At 33.7% G+C, this 19,082-nt stretch overlaps 1 protein-coding gene across 1 annotated transcript in view; it reads left to right on the top strand.

Annotated features, from left to right (window-relative positions):
• The window catches only part of LOC126821808 (TALPID3 protein), a 39,728-nt gene extending 23,517 nt beyond the window's left edge, over nt 1-16,211 (top strand). The window contains exons 9-25 of the mRNA XM_050550309.2: nt 205-298; nt 721-774; nt 1,418-1,617; nt 2,159-2,231; nt 2,415-2,606; nt 2,962-3,097; nt 3,366-3,559; nt 6,212-6,462; nt 6,947-7,146; nt 7,429-7,661; nt 7,820-8,093; nt 8,697-9,006; nt 9,271-9,515; nt 11,767-11,846; nt 12,295-12,601; nt 13,440-13,544; nt 14,733-16,211. Of these exons, the coding sequence (XP_050406266.2) occupies nt 205-298; nt 721-774; nt 1,418-1,617; nt 2,159-2,231; nt 2,415-2,606; nt 2,962-3,097; nt 3,366-3,559; nt 6,212-6,462; nt 6,947-7,146; nt 7,429-7,661; nt 7,820-8,093; nt 8,697-9,006; nt 9,271-9,515; nt 11,767-11,846; nt 12,295-12,601; nt 13,440-13,544; nt 14,733-14,986 (3,202 nt within the window). The 3' untranslated portion in view covers nt 14,987-16,211. The remainder of the gene's footprint in view (nt 1-204; nt 299-720; nt 775-1,417; nt 1,618-2,158; nt 2,232-2,414; nt 2,607-2,961; nt 3,098-3,365; nt 3,560-6,211; nt 6,463-6,946; nt 7,147-7,428; nt 7,662-7,819; nt 8,094-8,696; nt 9,007-9,270; nt 9,516-11,766; nt 11,847-12,294; nt 12,602-13,439; nt 13,545-14,732) is intronic.
• Nucleotides 16,212-19,082: the final 2,871 nt, after the last annotated feature.

Below are 19,082 nucleotides of genomic sequence, written 5' to 3'. Positions count from 1 at the left end.
ATGTGTTAGTCCTGAAAAGACCTAGCTTGTGTGGAGTGGACGTTAAACCCCATTTCTCACACTCTCATATATAATTGGTAGATGGCAACTTCAGCAAGTGTTGTATTAATTATGTATTTTTGTACTAATTAGGTTTTTAGGTATCTTGATATATTTTTAAGGTATAATTATATGTAATGTAAGCCTATATTTTATTTTTTAAAGGTATGATTATGATGAAGAAAAACCAGTGGATCAAGCTTCTAGATTATTAGATAAAATGATAGATTTAAAACATCAAGTTGGTCGAGTTGTTGATGTAAGTTATCAAAATACTCTCATTTATTTGAATGAGTTATCAATATGTAGTTAATGCAAATTTATCTACCCTACTGGTATTTTAGCCATAAATCCAATGTCAACATTACATAGTGTCCTGGTGGCAGTATTACATTCATATGTCAAATACCTTGACTATGTTAGCCTACTTTGTTGCCAGAATAAATCAGTTTAATGCCATGCTATTGTAGACAGATCATCTTTTTAAAATTCTAATAAAAGTCTTTTAGTAACTTTTTATCACAATGTAGGAATTTGTGAAGTTCAGATATGAGAGTCTGTTTGATTGCTTGTAATCTACATTGTGCTTAAGATTGGATGAATTAACAGTGTGCATGAATTAACTGATATTGGGTGACACTGAAAATGTTTGCTTTAATGTGATCTGTTTTTCTGTTTCAGACAACACATGATCCACAGTATAAGAATGGACCATACCCTCTAGATCCTTACCTGGTAATATTACATATAAAACCTTACATATTATTAGTGAAATATTAGCATTATTTATTATAGACATACAAAATAAATCCTTGATCTGTAACATTGAAAATAGGTCATCTTTAAAAATCAAAAGTATTACACATAGTCCCAAATTTGAAAGGACATAGTAATTTAAAGTAGGTAAGAATATGTGAGTCAAACACAAAACTATGACAAAATAGTTTAAAATTATAATTATCATCTGAAAAATTCAAATCAAAATAATAACTAGTTTTGTATTAGTAACTTGATAATCATTTAACATTATAAGTATATGTCTATATAATATAGATATGGTTATTGTCAGTGATATCACTTTGGTGGAAGCAGACGTTAAATAAAGCTGTTTCACACACACATGTAGGCATGTACCCAAAGTGGAATTTTAGGACTTGTGGTCAGTCTCAAATTGCCCACAAAGCATTTCAGATAGTTGCACAAGACTATTATGAAGGTTTGCTAGAATTAACCAGTTTTATTGACTAAACAAATCTCAGACTTCTCCTTTTAAAGATAATTTTGACAAATGATAAAGTTAAAGATAGAGGCAGAAAGATATCCTATCTGTTTCTGATAGTGTTTATTTTCATAAAAAATATTTGTTTTTTTTTTTCAGAAAACACCTGTATTAGATATACTAGAACAGCAGACACTGCATGTTAATGCACCAGTGTTTAATAATTATGGTGATGTGAAGAAAGTATTAAATACAGTTAATAAAAAAATTTCACTGTTAGAATCCAACTTAAAACATGTTACAAGAACTAGACAAGAAGATGAAATAACCTGCTTAGCTAAAGTTTTATCACAGGAAGGGTAATTATCATTGTGTTGTCTTTGAACAATGTGAACCATGGTAATAGAGCGGTTAAAATGCTGGAATCTAAACTCGGATCCTGCTCTGGGCCTCGTTCCCACTAGTGCCTGCAGGGTGTACAAGACAAGTTTGCCCGATCTTTCGTAGTGATGGGATGTAAATGTTTATATAAATGAACCCACAACAGTAGGTTTTAGAAAAATGGTAGGTGGAAACTTACCTGTCCAGGCACAATTCTCTACCTAGCTTTGCACATCATAAATAAAAAATAAAAAAAACCAACATATATATTAATTTCGAAATGAAGAAATATTTGTTATTCATTTCCTTTCTCTGATTAAGTTTATCTTTTTATAATGTCTGTGATCTTTAATTCAAAAGGATAAGGCACAAGTGTTAATGGTATATTAGCAGTCTTCTTGCAATATCCAAGATATATTTGTTATTAAATGATATTATTTCCAACACAAATATGGCAACCATGTATGATTTAGCAGATGAATGGGTCACAGCTAAGAGACATTTATTTTTGTTTTAAAGTGATGACATACAAAGATCAAAGATTACATCAATGGTGGATAAATATATTCGATCTCAGAAGAAAGTGATTGAGGTAAATATGATTCACTAATTAAATAATTTATGAAATTTTAAAATATTTATTAAATTGTATTCTTTATAACTTTATTATATGTTTGGATGGAATCGAGTTGGAAATTTTTACAGAACTCGCCTAAAGAACTATATGGTATGGACTCTTTAATACATAAAATGTCTTAAATTTACAATATTGTAGGGAAAAGTACAGGCAGAATTATTGAATGCTGAGCTTCAGAAACAGAAAGCAAATGTAGAAAAAAATAATAAGGATGTTGGGAAAAAACCAACAGTTCGAAGAGTGCCACCAACTGTTTCTAGAAAAAGAGAAAGAACTACTGCAGTTAATGGAAAAGAAAACCAGCTAGCTTCATACAAACCCTGGGAAAAGGTGTATTTTTCAATTCTTTATTCAAGCCTATAGTTTGTTTATCACCATGAGAATTGCACTTAGATTTAAAAACTAAAACACAAAAAATAAGCATTTGAGATACAATATAGATGTTATCAGAAAAGATACTGTGACTTCACATCCGAAAATCTGAGCACTACCAAGGCACAATTTATTATAAGTTTTTTTCAGTGCACAGTCCAATAGAGCAATCTTAGTGTAAGCAAGAGATCCCTGAACAATGTAAATATCAATGTATTGACCTTTATGTACCTTTGAGATCCCCAGATGTTGAGTGCATTGACATCATGGCCATATATTCTGAAATTCGCTTTATTATTTATTTTATTTGCAGAATGTGCTGCCAGGTAGTAAAGTAAGAGTACCACCACAGCCAGGAACTAGAACTACAACACAAACATCTAATATTCAGACACGTATACATAAACAATACTCGACCCATGCTAGACGATCAAGTCCTCCAAGAAGTGGTAATTCAATATTTTTTCTACGTAGCAGCTAAATATATTCCAAAATTTATGTTTAGAAAATTGTTATTATTTTTCTGATGATATTATAATGTAGACAATATAATTGCATAGTAATATTTGTACTTGTTTTAAGAAGTGATATCTACATGTAATTGCTATTTTATCTTGAAATAATATTTTTATTAATGATAAAAGCAATATTCTGTAATATTAGAATTCTGTTTTTGGAGTATATTTCATCTGCCGTATATTTTTTATGTTTTGATAGCTTCTCCTTCAAGTCATGTTATTCCAATGGCAGTTCCACTTTGTAATCCAAGATTTCTACAAGGACGAACCCAGACTGGAGTTTTATCATGTGAACCTCTCGCCAGTAGTTCACCGTCTACTAGAACCATGATGTCACCTGTGGCAAATAGGTCCATTGTTGCCGAAAATACCATGTCAGAGTTCAATCAAAAGGTAAATCTATATAAATAGAACCAAAGATGCCTGTGTGTATGTATGTATGTACGTTTGACATCATGCTTCGTCACCTCCACATATGTGGTAGCAAATTAACCAGCATGACCCTGTGAATGTTTTAGACCAAGAAATTTGGGCCCGGAGCGACAAAGGCTTTGTCGCCGCGCTCCACCCCCACATGTGGTATCAAATCAACCAACATTAGCCGTGAATGTTTTAGGCTATTGAATTTAGGCCCCTGTTAAATTTGGGTCCTGGATGAAGCAGGGTAACCTGCTAGTATGAAATATTCTTTAATGATTCAATTACAATAAACTTATATTAAACTTGGTACTAAATAGGCCCATGGTTTAAACTTATGATTGGGTAACATCTCTGTGCTGTAATGAACAACTACCTAGTCTTAGCTTATTAGTACCCTTAAAGTAGACATATGGTTGTCCAGTCTATTTGCCTGTAATTGATTGGAAGCTTGCAGGATGAGCTAGAGTTGATTAATGTACCAACACTGTACCAGTATGTTTTGTGTCCCAAGACCAGGGTAATACATAGAAAATAGTTATCCATGCCAAAATGTTTGCATAACATATCAGCCTATAAGCTGGGTGTTACCATTTACTCACAAGAAAATCTGGATCCAACATGTTATAATAATAATAATATCTTTATTTAAGAAGGGTAAAGGATTAGGCTGTGGGAGCCTTTCTACCATCCTGCCCTTCATGAAAAATATAATACAATAGATGATTGCATAACAAATAAAGGAGATGGATGAATAGGAGTATAAAATAATCAGAATGAAATTATAATACAAAAGATGACAGCACCAAAGAAGACAGATATAATAACACATACCCCCCCCCCCCCAAAAAAAAAACCCAAAACAAAACAAAACAAAAAAAAACAAAAAAAAACACATATCACTAACAATAGCAAAAGGCATAAAAATACATTATTTTATATATGGGCATACATGTACAGGGTACCAGTATTATTCTTTAACAGTAAAATATTTAAAAAGTTGTTTCTTGAAAGAATTTAGGTTAGTGGTCAGTTTTAAGTATGATGGTAATGAATTCCATAGGTTTGAGCCTTTAAAACGGATGCTGTTTTTTACAATATTAAGCTTTGTTAAAACTTTACTTACGACAATTTATTTATTTCAAACAATTAATGAACTAGGCTGTACAAAACAGTATTTGACATTTGTAGTAATCTGTTGCAGTAGTATGAGATCATCCAAATAAAGCATAGCATATTTACGTTGCCCAGTAATGAATTCATCCATTTAAAACAGACAAGTTATTTATTATATTCCTGACAACCAAAATATGTCCTTAATTCAATCATTATGACAACATGTGAATTATGATTTGAACAAAGTTCATGTTAGCTATTAGTATATTATACTGATAAAATCTCTCTTAGTGATACCTTCTGAAAATCATGACTTGTGTGTGGGGGGTGGGGAGGGGGATCAATCATCATCAATGCCTTTTATTTGCCCAAATTCACTGTGAATGTATATTGTTGTCACCCCTGTCGGATGGTTCATCTGCAATTGCTTGTGAATGGCTTGAAGTCTACATTTTTTTATACAATTTTAATTAAAATTGGTATGTGACTTTATTTCCACAAATTGAAATTTAACAGAGGTTTATCAATTATTTTGGGGGATCACGTGGCTAAGTGGGTAAGACGCTAGCTCGCTAGCCTGGAGGTCGGGTGTTCGATCCCTGCATTGGCCGAGAAAGTTCATCCAGATTTTCCGGCGTGGTTCTCCCTTGTCAGTGATGCAGGACGGAGGGGCTGACAAGGAAAGCTGTCTAGTCGTTCGGATGGGACGAAAAACCGAGGTCCCGTGTACACATTGGCGTGCACTTAAAAGATCCCTTGGCAGTTGGAATTCGATATAAGAGTAGGCCGTAGTGCCGCTGTCCTGGCAAAATTTCCCTCATAGCACACTGTATGGTGTATGCCCGTCTTCATTAGCCCAGGTTAGGAGCAGAACAGTAGGACGTTAAACTCCATTTCATTTCATTTTTATCAATTATTTGCAGAGTTATCATCCATAACATAACAAAATTAGGTCAAAAATTAGCCTACCAAAGTATTGGCATATTATATCTATATTTTTCAATTATTTTAGATAAAACTTGGTAATGTATCTTCCTATCTCGAACAAGATTTGTCAATTAATCACATAATTATATCCATTGAATTAGCAAAATTTGATTAGTAGTTTCATATCCAGATATCTCAGAATAATCTGATTTTGAATGAGATTTGCAAGTTATTCGTGAAGAAATTGATGTTGATTTTAATGAAACCTGCTATGTGGCATCCATGAGATCTTGAATGCTTTGTCTGACATCCTTGTTTCACTGCTGCCATTTGTGAAACCTTCAAATGGTGGCTGACTATAAGATTTGCACATAGGACCTTGATTACCTTCTAAAAAGAAAAAACGTAATTCACTCTTTTTCAACTGAAAAAAACACAATATTTCAAAGATTTTTATTTCAGTTCTATTATGGAAAATACTATACACTGAGGAAATAAGTTTTTTTTTTGAGTGAGACATAATGTTCTGTATAACAATATATTTATATAGAAATATAATAACATATTTTGATTGTTATTTTAAAGGTGTTATCACCAGCTATGAGCCAGGTATCAGCTGATGACTACGATAGCTTCCAGCAAGATGATGATCAGTTTGGTACAGGTATAGCCTTACCAGGTTACCAGAGAGAACCAATACAGAGACCAAAATCACCACCATCGAAAATTGCTTCCAAACCACCAATTTTAGAATCTTACAGTCAAAATCCATCATCAGATGTCATAGCAACAGATATGCACAGACAAAATATTTTAGAAAATAAAGCTTTTGAATGGTAAATATTTCTCATTTAGCTATGTGGACCTATTTGCCTGTGGCTGTAACACATGTGTCGTTCGGTACCAATATGAAGTGTAAGTGTGTGTGCGTGTGTGTGTATGTGGGTAGTGGGGGGGGGGGGTAAAACAAATGCACTTTAGACCATTAGGTCTGTCAATGGGTTAAAGTAGCATGCTTTTGACCCCAAGCCTGTACTGACAGAGTAGAGTCGTTCTTGGGTGTTCTCCAGGTCCTCCGGTTTCCTCCCACTGCTAAAGATCCCTATGCACAAGCAAGTTATTGAAATAAAATTGTATCATGTGTTAGTCCCCTAGAGAACCTAGTTTGGGTTGAGTGGATGTTTTACTCTCTCTCTCTCTCTCACTGCTAAAGACCCCTACGCACAATTGAAATAGAATTGAACCATGTGTTAGTCGCAAAATTACCTAGTTTGTGTTGAGTGGGTGTTAAACCCCATTTCTCTCTCTCTCTCATTATAGGTTACAGAATGAATTGATGGGTATTGTTATGTCTAAAGTATCAACTGATCAAAGTATGAGAAGGGAGGCGTCTTTATGTGAAGATCATCAGTATAAATATACTGATCTAAATATAGAACAGGAAGATGAAGTTCAGGATGAGACTGACGAAGATTCTCAATTGTCAGACAAAAGTAACGCCAGTTCAAGATCACATCAAGGTACGAATAAGTTGTCTTACAAAGGTTTGGAACTCTGATCTTAAAATTTCAGATATTATTGGAAAAAAGCCTTTTGGCTAAATAGATTAGCTGCATAGATGGACAAAAGAAACACAAAGAAATTTATCTTTTGTTCTGGACTAGCCGCACATTTCACGACTGGCTTTTCCAGCAAATTTCCTAGGAGACATTTGTCTGCAATATCACCTATGTGGAAGTGGATGTAAAGTTTGGATAAACTGAACAGTTCTCTTTTTGGAATTTTATCTTGTTTTATTTTAGATGAACATAATGATGAATTAAGGAAAGTTTTTATAGATGCTGGTCAACCTATAAATCAACAATTGATATCAACTTTAGTAAGAGAAGCATTACGAGAGAGAGTTACATCTTTCTTAGGACAGGCACATGATAATAGACCTATTGTAGATCAGATTGATAGAAAAACAGGAATAGAAGACACTGAAGTAAATAAAGATGAATATGATGATGATTTTGAAAGTGATTCACCAGAGGTAGAATAAAGTTATTATTAAATCACCTGACCACCATTCCATAAAAGCACCTGGACTATATTAATTGAACATAATTGCTTTGTAGAATCTTTTAAAAATCATTCGATCAATGGGGTTTGAAATTAATCATCATTTATATTTTTACATATTTTGAACAGTTATCAGTTAAGCAGATACCTACACCAGATCTAACACCAATGTCTAGTCTCAGTGATTCTCCCATCCGTAGACGATCTCCATCACCTGAAGTTGTGAAACAATCAGAAATAAAGAAAGATCTCATGGTAACTAAAGTTTCTGAAGCAGCAAATGATTCAGCTTTATATAATTCCTTCCTACCAGTTGAACCTGTACGACAACCATATCCTGAATCATCAGAGAGTGAACAGTCTGAATCATATGATATATCACAAGAATTACGAAGATTTGCCTGTAAGTTCAAAGCTGAAAAGTGCGATCACAAACATCGTATGTATTGTCTAGTATTTATCGTATATATTGAAATAAAAACTGGTTCAAGTGAACCAAAAACAAAACTTGGATAATTATAAACCAATTATTTTACATTGATTAATATTATGGATCATTTTTTGATGTACATCAGCACAGTACTTGTATTATTAGACTAGAATAAAATTCATGTACGGTGGAGTTGAAAAACAGCTTTGAATGATATATCGATGGAGGTCAGAAAAACAGTAAAATATGACAATTTAACTTATACTCCATGTCGACTTATACCCATTAAAATACAGCATATTTTTGATGGCAATGCATTTGTTCAGTTTCAATAGTAGTAGAGCCGACTGTTCTTTATGATAAAGTGGAGTTAGCCCCCTTGATGCTTTATGTCTGATGACTAACTAATATTTATTATTTTAGTTTTTCCTGAAAATTATAGTAATAACTAATGCCACTTTCTAGCAAATCATATTTTATTACCGTAATGGATAACATTTACAAATTATCTTGTATCATTCTCAGTTGCTAAGATGTTAAATTCCAGACATTTTATTTCTTTGTATATAATTCCAGTTAAACCAGGCGATGAAAGAGATGGATTATTAGCATCATTACATGATATAGAAACTCCTTCTATTACCCCTCCGATATACTCCCCATCCCCAGCAGCATTATATACTTTACCCAACTTTACCTCTTCACCTCCTCCCTTTGATACTCTACCAGAACGTTCACCAGCAGCCACCATGACAGATAGAGATGATTTAGATAGAACACAGCCTAGTCTTGGTGCTACAGGAACATCATTACAGTTTAACAAGACACAGAATTCTATAGATGATTATAGTAATAAAGATATCAAGACTCGCACAACAACTATCATGTAAGTCATTGCATGGGGTCCATAATAAATTCAAATCAGCACTATTTATTGTGCCATGAGTTTGTTATTATGCAACGATTTTAACAGTGATTAACAAGAGATCTTATTTTATTGGCCACAGCCTATGGATAAGAATAAAATCTGGATGGCCGATATACAATAAGCAGCTTATGTTCTGTAGGAAAATATCATTTGTTATTTACTATAAAGGTGTTTTGAAAGTTTTGAGTTATCATTTTTATTTTGCTTTATATATTTTGGTAGAGTACAATCTCGTCCAATTGATGAGAGTTTAGAAGAGACAAAGAAATTTCCGGAACATCCACCTCAACCAGTAAGAAGTATAAAATCGCCAACAAGAACCATGGAGTCGAGTTTAAGTCCTGTTGCTAGTCCAGAACCTAAAACATCGTCAAGTCTAACCGATACTATCAACGAATGTATATCTGAGGGACAATGGTTACTTAATAGAAGTGAAGGTCAGATAGCTGATATACCACTAGATCCTGGTTAGTATTAATACACTGTTAATTGATGATTCTCCAGTTAATAAGAGAAGATGTGCTAATTATACTATTAATGAGAAGTGACAGCCTATTATCATTGTGACATGTTGTGTACTATTATATTATTTCATGATGATGTCATATATTTCATTATTTCATGTATATTCAGCATGCTATTCTAGTATTGCAAGAGTTACGACTCTTCAAAGTGAAGGCAAAAGCAGTTATATCACATGACCAAACAATAGTATTTTTCCAGCAATCATTATTATTCTAGCGATTGCATGGATAGTAAAATCCAATGTAGATTTTGTAATCTATTGATATTTTTCGATTTTTGTTTTTACTTTTAGCTAGTGTGGACTTTCGCTCCATACTTTTAAGTTTTCACTCGTCTTTTACTGATTGAATGCAGTTAAATTCTTACAAATTGCTACCGATATGGATAATGTCCGATCTATTCGCAACCCAGAAGCTGATTCTGAGTTGTTTAGTTTTTTACCACCTACTGAGGTATCAAAGAATATACCTTCTAAATTGTCTTATAGTGTGATTAATACACATAAATCTATGTTGATTCAAACACTCAAATTATTCAATAACTCTTGATGTGCAAACCCCAGGTTTATAGCTAGATTAATGAAGGTTTTTTTTAAATAAATGTTCACCTAAGCAAAATACGATTCTGGTAATTTTACATGGGATGTTTCCGTAGTATTGAAATATTTGTCGGCTTTAATGCTTCTTGAAAGTTTGGGATTAAAATTATTAACTTATAAACTTGTGGCTTTACTAGCTTTATCGAATGCTCCAAGATCACAAACTCTTGTTGCATTGAAACTTTCTAACGTGAATATTCTAAAAGGTAAAGTTGAATTTATGTTTACCAATTTGTTGAAAACTAGTCGAGATATTAAATTTAAGTTGGTTCTGTCTCATTTTGAAGATGAGAGTGTGTGTTATGCACACTTTATTGTTTTATGTAAATAAAACTGAGAATAATCATCTGTCAGATCAGCTTTTGATTTCACACTGTACATATAAGACTGTTACAAATAGCACTGTTGCTAGGTGGTTGAAAGATGTCTTAGCTGTATCTGGTATTGATGATAAATTTAAGGCCCATTCATTTAGATCTGCATCAGTGTCTGCTGCTTTTATGCATGGATGTACTTTGCAGGAAATTCTGAGAACTGCTGATTGGTCATCTGCGAAAAACTTTAAGAAATTTTATTTGAGGGATGATGAACAGAACACATCAGATTACTCCAGAGCTGTGTTTGGCGACAAATAGGTCAACTGTACGATCATAAAATGTTTAGTGGTAGTGGTGTTGTTTTTCTTTAAAGGTGTTGAATATTCATGAAAAGATAAAGGCTTTACGGGAAATAATGACCCCTCATCCAAGCATTATGTGAAGGATGAGGGGCATAATTGAAGTTAAGCTGGAATCTTAGCATGTTTATTCCCACCCACAGTCGATGATCCCTCCCTTTTTTTTAGAAAAAGACAACAAATGGGGTATCTTTAAGTAATGATTGCTTACCGGTCATGTTATATGACTGTTTTTACCTTCACTTTGAAGAACGATAGCTCTTGCAATACTGGAACATACAATAAAACAATCATAAATTTCTGACAGGGTTGTCATGAGAAATATCAAATTTAATTGGAGACTTTTGCAACGCATACTTCAAAGGAACTAAACCTCTTTGATTTCGGTCAAATTAAAGTAATGAGATAAGTTCTATGCAATTACATCATTATACATCCACATTGAAATGTGGTTATATATTGTCTATGCACTGTGCTTATGTTCCTGAGATGAAACATCGTATTGATTTTCAACAGTTTCCTATAATTATATGTACTATAATTATTATGACATTACGTCTCTTTCAATAATTTTTAATGGCAGGAGTTTGAGTGTTCACATGTAAACAATATAGTGCTGGGTTTACAGGGACTAACTTTATATATAGACCCTGACCTATAGGTAGATTGTTATCACACAAAACAAATCAACACACAAAATACAATGAAGTGGACAATTTAGCTTTGACCCAAATCAAAAAAATCTAGTTATTTTAACTTTTTCAATTGATTTTGAGCCAATTATGTAAGGAACTTTGGTCAATAATTTAATTCTTCCTGGTCATTAGAAATATCTTACTTGTGGGTTGAATAGATGACCTAATAAAATCTGGAGGGAATATACCTTTAATCTAAATATGTTTTTTTATTCTATTACCAGGTTTATTACCAAATAGTAATTTTAATCAGATTGATATTAGTACTGCCAGTACACTTAAAGATACTGATGAATTAGATCTTGTAAGTATTTTTATTATAACACCAACAGAGAGTTAATTTTAAAAGGAAAGCAGTTTGTTGCTGATGCTTACCCGGTAATTAAAGGGCTGAGTCTTACTGTACTTTAATTTCAAGTGTATTGATATGCATAATGAACACTTTAAAACTTAATAAGTCGTCTCTGATACACCAGTGCTCACTCAAGTATTCACATTTAAATAGTTTCTCAGATCTGTTGCATCAGATTGTTTTTTGTATCTGATGTCAATGGAATTTGATTCAGTTATTTTCTTCTTAGTCCAATGAGATCAAATATTACAAAATAAGAGAAATTTGATTAAAGCTTGAGATCTGAAAAACTCATCATAAACGATCCCTCAATTGATCATTTGAATTGAATCAAATATGACTCAAAATATTAATATTTGTAAAATCTACCTACTATAGATAATAATATGTTTAATTTCAGGATGATAATGAATTATTAAAAAGTGAAGGTGAATTTTTACATTATTCATCGGTACCAGTAGAGAGAGATATGGCAAGAATTCTAGATATACAAGAACAGTCATATAGACAGAATGTGATGAACTTACCCAATACACACATTATAAATACATATCCTAACCACGATGAGGAAAGACATACAGATTTGAGTATAGGTCAAGTTTCTAATTCTAGAATTATTCAGGTTGGTCAGGATGCACCCAGACCCAGTATTGGTATTACTAAACCAAGCAAAGAATCACCAAGAAAGGTCCAGAATTATCCTCAAGGTAATCAAATTTTGTTTTGATTCTTCTGTAGTCTCTTATAAGGGTTTCTTATCTAATGTCAAAACATAGACATGAGTTTTGCCAGACCCCTAAATGCACCCACCAGCAGCTACTTCTAAAAATCATTGTCAATAAATTCTGCAATGCACTTTCTCAAGCTTAAAAATCTAACATGCTTGGAGAAATAACTTTGCAAATATTTTAATACATTTCATTGAGAATTATGGTGTGTATTGAAATTAGATATATATTGTTTTTCGATATAGTTATACACTTATGACTGTCCCACAAAGTTTTGTAAAGATCTTTAGCCTGTATCAAAATATTGTGATAATTAAAAACTCAGAATTTTGATGATATAAATACTTTCTTTTGACCAAATGAACAATCCCTGCATATTTAAAAAAATCTGTCAAGAACTTGGACTCGTAGACCAAATGAACAATCCCTGCATATTTAAAAAAATCTGTCAAGAACTTGGACTCGTAGAGTGTTCACAAAAAATTGTGGATCAGCAGATATTAAAAATCAAAGATTTATTTGTAATTTGGTCCTGTAATCAAATATTGATGTTATTAATGGACATTGTTATAGTGTAATATCATCTGTATAAAAATATATATCCGTAGATGATTTGCTGGATTACAAAGTGAGTATAAAACATAGTAAAAATGATGCTATTTATTTATTGAGATTAAATGACCAATTGTTCGGGGTATTAATTTAAACTAGATATGTCCCTTTAACTTTTCTAATATTTATAGGGACTGATCATCTTGCTAAACATCTACTCTTACCTTCACTAACATTTACTGCTTTTTCCCCTATAATTCTTTAGAATTTGATGACACTCCTGATTCTACTATGAATTTAGAAGAGCTTGACTTTAGTAAGAGAAATCAGCAATGGAAAGCTCCAATAAAAGTGAAGCCAAGAAGTTCTAGTAAGTATATACCTGGTACCCACATTGAAACATCACATCAAGAGGCTATAGTTATCCAATTGGACTTTATACACAACCATTATGTTCCTGAGACGATGAAGCGTATTAATTTTCAATGATTTAATATAATTACTGTCAGAGTTGTGGTCCTTGATTAATTTGACAAATATTGTGGATTTTCCAAAGTTAAAGTTTTCATCTGATTTACTTGAAATTGATACTAAGAGACGGAGAAGCCAATAGTAACTTTCAGACCTTTTGCCCTTGATCAGTTTTTGCCACTAAGTAGAAGGATAAATAGTTTACATTTCTTAGCATTTAAGTTAAGACATTATCTAGATAACACTTTTCAGTTCTTATGTGTTTTTGAGACTGAATAGTGTCCATTATTCAAATAAGTGAAATGATGAAGCCTATTGAATTTCAACTATGATATATCATACTGTCTAAAGATTTTGCCTTGCAGACTGCACAGGCGAATTAGTTGTTGTAGGTATATATTTTGTTGCCTAGCAACCTATCTTTATACAATGTCATACCATTGTGAAGATAATTTGAAACTGTGATACGTTTTACATTTCCTTCATTCGTTTTATTTGATTATTTGGTCAGTAGGAGGACATTAAACCCCATATGATTCGTTTTGATGATCCAGACAATTGATTTTTTGTCTTATCATTATAATAGACTTTAGGAATTACTGTTCTTTAAAGTGACCATTCCGATTTTAACAGTCTCAGAAATAAAAGTGTGGTACGTATGAAATTTAAGCGCCAAAATATAGAGGAATGGTGTATTGACCTTATCTCAAAATACTGAGTCGTTTAGACGTGAACATCCAAACAGCTTATCTGGACACATAACCTTTTTAAGATTTCGGGTCAATTTTTTGATTGGGTGACCTGATAATCTATTGCTGTTCCTTACGGAATCTATACAGTTCTTGACCCACATGCTGTACTTGATAACGAAAGGTAAATTTCACCTACACGTTATTTTTATAAAATAAAAGACTGGTTTTATCCAGACACTGGTCTCCATTTCCAGATGAATACTGATGGGTTTAACACAAAATTAAGCAATTTTATTCTCCAAAATATAATCGAGATTGACCCTTTAATGTAAATAACAAGAACTTTTATTGGTATTTTGTCATGTTGCATCTTTAGTATCTCTGTCTATTTTCAGCATTTTCTGTGTCTGATGCATCACTAAGAAACAGCCATTTGGAACAATCTACTTCTGATGTTGAATATAATCAGTACAGAGTGCGATTATCAGCTGATTCAGACGGCTCTGTATATTCTTATGAAGATGATAAAGATTTAAATACAGCAGAAAATAGTATTCCATATCGAATGTCAGTGACAGTGCCAACAGTTGATCCTATTACAGAAGATGATGACAGTGATGACATATCAGAACTCCACCCAACAAATTAAGAAAAGCAGTCAAGCTAAATATATAATATGCATATATTTATTTTATTTAATAATATGTGTATATATTGTTAATATTTATGGTTCATTGAAAAAAAAAAAATTGCATTTTTGAATACTTTTTATACCCCCACATTGAAATGTGTTTTTTTTTAATGTCGTCGCTCGCGTCTGTCTGTCTGTCAGTTCGGTGTCCACGAGGCTAAAGTTAATATCCGATTGACTTTAGATTTATACAAAGTGTTTAAGGTCATGAGGTCTGCATCATAAGGTCTGTCATTAAGTCAACTGGGGCAGTTTCAATTCTGTCCAACCTCTTGGGTTTTCTCAAGGTCCTCCGGTTTCCTCCTACTGCTAAAGACCCCTACACGCAAGCAAATTATTCAAATAAAATTGAACCATTTGTTAGTCCCGAAATGACCTAGTTTGTGTCAAGTGGATATTAAACCCCCCTCTCTCTCTCTCTCTCTCTCTCTCTCTCGTTTATAAAAATAAAGAAATGTTCAGTAGCTAATATAATGAAAATAGATTTGTTAGGTGATTTCATCGCTGAATGATTTCTATTTGCAATCACGTCTGTGCTTCTGCTCAGCTGCATAATCTGGTTGTTCTGGATAAGGTCAAGACACCATGACCTATCTTATAGCTATAAACTTATTCTGGCCACCACAAAAGTCATTACAATCAACCATCCAACACATGGACTCTGGACCACTTTAAATAACATTAGGTTTAAAAGATAACTGCTATATTATTTTTTTTAAAGGAAGTTATATGGACCCATGGTCAACTCTGCTCTATAACCAGTTCACCTTATGTGACCCTAATGCCAATTATGCCACATTTATTGGGGGGGGGGGGGTAACAGTTCAAGCTTTATGCTTTAGATCGTAAGGTCAGTCATTGAGTCAAGTGAAGCAATCTTAATCCCCTGCTTGTACATGATAAGGAAAACATCACCTTCCCAACCTTATGGGTAATCCCTGGGTCCCCCAGTTTCATCCCACTGTCATGAAATTGTACCGTGTTAGTCCACAAATTGCTAGTTTGTGTCAAGTGGACATTAAACCCCTTCTATCTCTCTCATTTACATTTTGAAAAGATGTGAGTGTATACATTGTCAAAGGGTATAAATTAATTTTAATACAAGATGGGACAAAACATGCAGTTTCCTTTTGTGTTATCTATAAAAACAATTTCTACAATCATTGCCTATTAAATACTTAATCTAATGCCAGTTAAGGGTTATGTGTGTTAGCTTATATATTTTAAGGCAACTAATTTAAAGACCTCTACAAATATTCATTTGTGGGGTATTATAAGAGTACATTGGGATTTGATCAGCATCTTCATTGGATGTTAAATCCAGAAGCTCCATGAGCATTCAGTTGCTTGCACTAATCAGAAATGACCATCAGACAAATGAACACAAAAACCTAAGGAAACTGAATATGGTTGTTTAATTCACCCACTTGTGCTATATATCCAGTCTCCATACATATTCATGTAGTGTTACCATTCGAGCCAATTTAGAAACCCAGCGCTTCTACCACGTCATCATCACCCTGTTTTTGTTAGTTAATTATCTTTTCGTTTTCTTAATTGTTTTTATTTTAATTTGTTTTAAATGCAATTGGACGGCTTGTGTGGCAATCATTCCGGATAAAGTAGACGTTTAATTATCATAACAATAGCTGTTGATTAGGTTTCGTGCTATACCAGGATGTGGATGTCGTTCCAAAATAAAATCCATTCACATAAATATGGTAAAAATGGACTATTATAGCGTCGTTAAATTCGCATTAGAAAAGAATACATAATATGGTGTAGAGAAATCTATATAGTCTAGAAGATCGTTGACGGCGCGTGAACCTAGACAAGTCCTGTAGATTACAGAGAATATATCTTGGTTAACGGGAAGCTTGGCAGGTCAACTTGGTCGAAGAGATCGTGTTAGATATAGTATTTATTGATTATCACCACGTATCTAAAGTGACAACCTCTCTGAATCTGTTGAATGGTCAATCTGAGATACGCCTTATTTCAAAAATAGGACACGAGCTTTCCCGGCATCTCCAATGCCCGAGAGTCATTAATTGGTTAATGCGAACAAAAATCCATTGTTCTGGCATCCCTGGAGTCAACAACTGACTGTGATCTGTGTCAAAATCAATATTATAAGACGATCCTACACAAACATACAGATATATGTCAGTTGATAAAATGAAATGGGGATTTACCTCCTACTGTTCTGCACCGAATAGCCTAATGAAGAAATGTTCCAGAAAAACAATGAATGAATGAATGAAATGGGGTATAACGTCCTACTCTTCGGCTCCGAACTGGGCTAATGAAGACGGCATACGCCAAACAGTGTGCTATGGGGGAAATTCTGCCCGGAGATCGGCACTACGGCCTACACTTATATTGAATTCCAACTGTCAAGGGATCTTTTATGTGCACGTCAATGTGAACACGAGACCTTGGGTTTTCGTCCCACCCGAACCACTAGACAGCTGTCCTTGTCAGGCTCTCCGGCCTGTATCACTGACAAGGGGGAACCACGCTGGAAATTCTGGATAAACTTTCTCGGCCAATGCAGGGATCGAATACCCGACCTCCAGGCTAGCGAGCCAGCGTCTTACCCACTTAGACACCATGATCCACCGCAGGAAGAAGACGATGGACTTTCTTGGCCAACACTGGGACCCCCAGGTTAGCCAACGTCTTTAAAACTTTTAACGATAAAATGGATAATCCAGACATACTCTCGATTGTCAAATACCGTTGCTACTATACCGAACGATTTACACTAGATCTTGTCAAACATTCAGAACTTCGTTCAGAATAAAGTAATTTTCAATGTATTCACTTTTTATTATCTATTTTTGAATTATTGGATCTATAGCAAAAAACGACCAGCCCTTTATCTGAATCTTACATAATGCATCTTTAAAACCGCTGATTGTTACTTCCATTTTGGGGCAATATCTAATTTTCATACCAAGGGTTGATAATATCCTGGATTCAGTCGGATTAAAGGGACCCATCAAAAGAATTTACCCGCGACGTCCAGGCTAGCGAGTCATAATCCCCGAATTTACTATTCGATACATGCCAATATCGAACAGAACCGAGATTTACAATGTGAATTGGTATCTGAAGCATATCCAAAGAATATATGCGATCCGTTGGTCAGTAACCAAGAAGATATTTATCCCGCTCATAATTAATAATTGGCCTTATTTGCTTTTCAGGGCTGCTTTTATTGAAATTCAATGCACTTAGTTCAAATCCAGCCTTTCTTAATCACTATAGCGGCCTGTGTAAATACAACTCACTAATTCAAATAGTCGGCCTTCAGGGGACCATTGATGATTTGTGCAGTCATTGTTCTAAGGATTTTTCGTATTTAGGTGGAATCACTTACAACAACATGCATATATCAACATTTTTCGTTGATAATACCAATCAAATTTCATCTTTTTAGGGTAGAATTTACATGGATACCATCCCATGTTGACATAGTAGGCAAATATTCCGAAGACTTAACATATAGCGTTCAGGAATTTAATAGCATTGTAATGGAAAACTGAGTTGGCCAGAGCAAATACTTTTAGATTCAAATTATATAACGATCTGGTTTTAAAGACGGGAGTCAGTCAATTTGTGGATTAATCGCATGACTGAAAACTAAGGATGTAATTACCGACCAGAAATATAAACCAGTGAAGTGCGAATGCGGCCACATTTTGACCGTTGATCATAGAAGAGAAAAGGCTCCGTGTAAGAAGTTAAATGGAAGATGCCAAACTTCAATATACCCTCCAAAATGTACCCTTTCCCCCTCGGAATATGTCATATAAAATTTATGAAGCGATTTCAAAATTCATAGCAGAATCGGGAATTATTTGTTAAGTTAGTTGCGAAGAAAGAGCACTAATCATGGAAAGATAACTACTGCTGGTTGTGTTTGTGTAGACCAGGTTGGCGGCTAAGCCATCTGGTTGTTTTAATTTTTAATAATATCATAATCAATAGTCATTAAGATAGAGAACTAGATCTAGTTACAAAGAATGGCCCTTCAGTCTACTGTTAT

Source organism: Patella vulgata, chromosome 5 (genome assembly GCF_932274485.2).
Source record: "Patella vulgata chromosome 5, xgPatVulg1.2, whole genome shotgun sequence".
NCBI lineage: Eukaryota > Metazoa > Mollusca > Gastropoda > Patellidae > Patella > Patella vulgata.
This window is presented reverse-complemented; position numbering and strand designations above follow the sequence as displayed.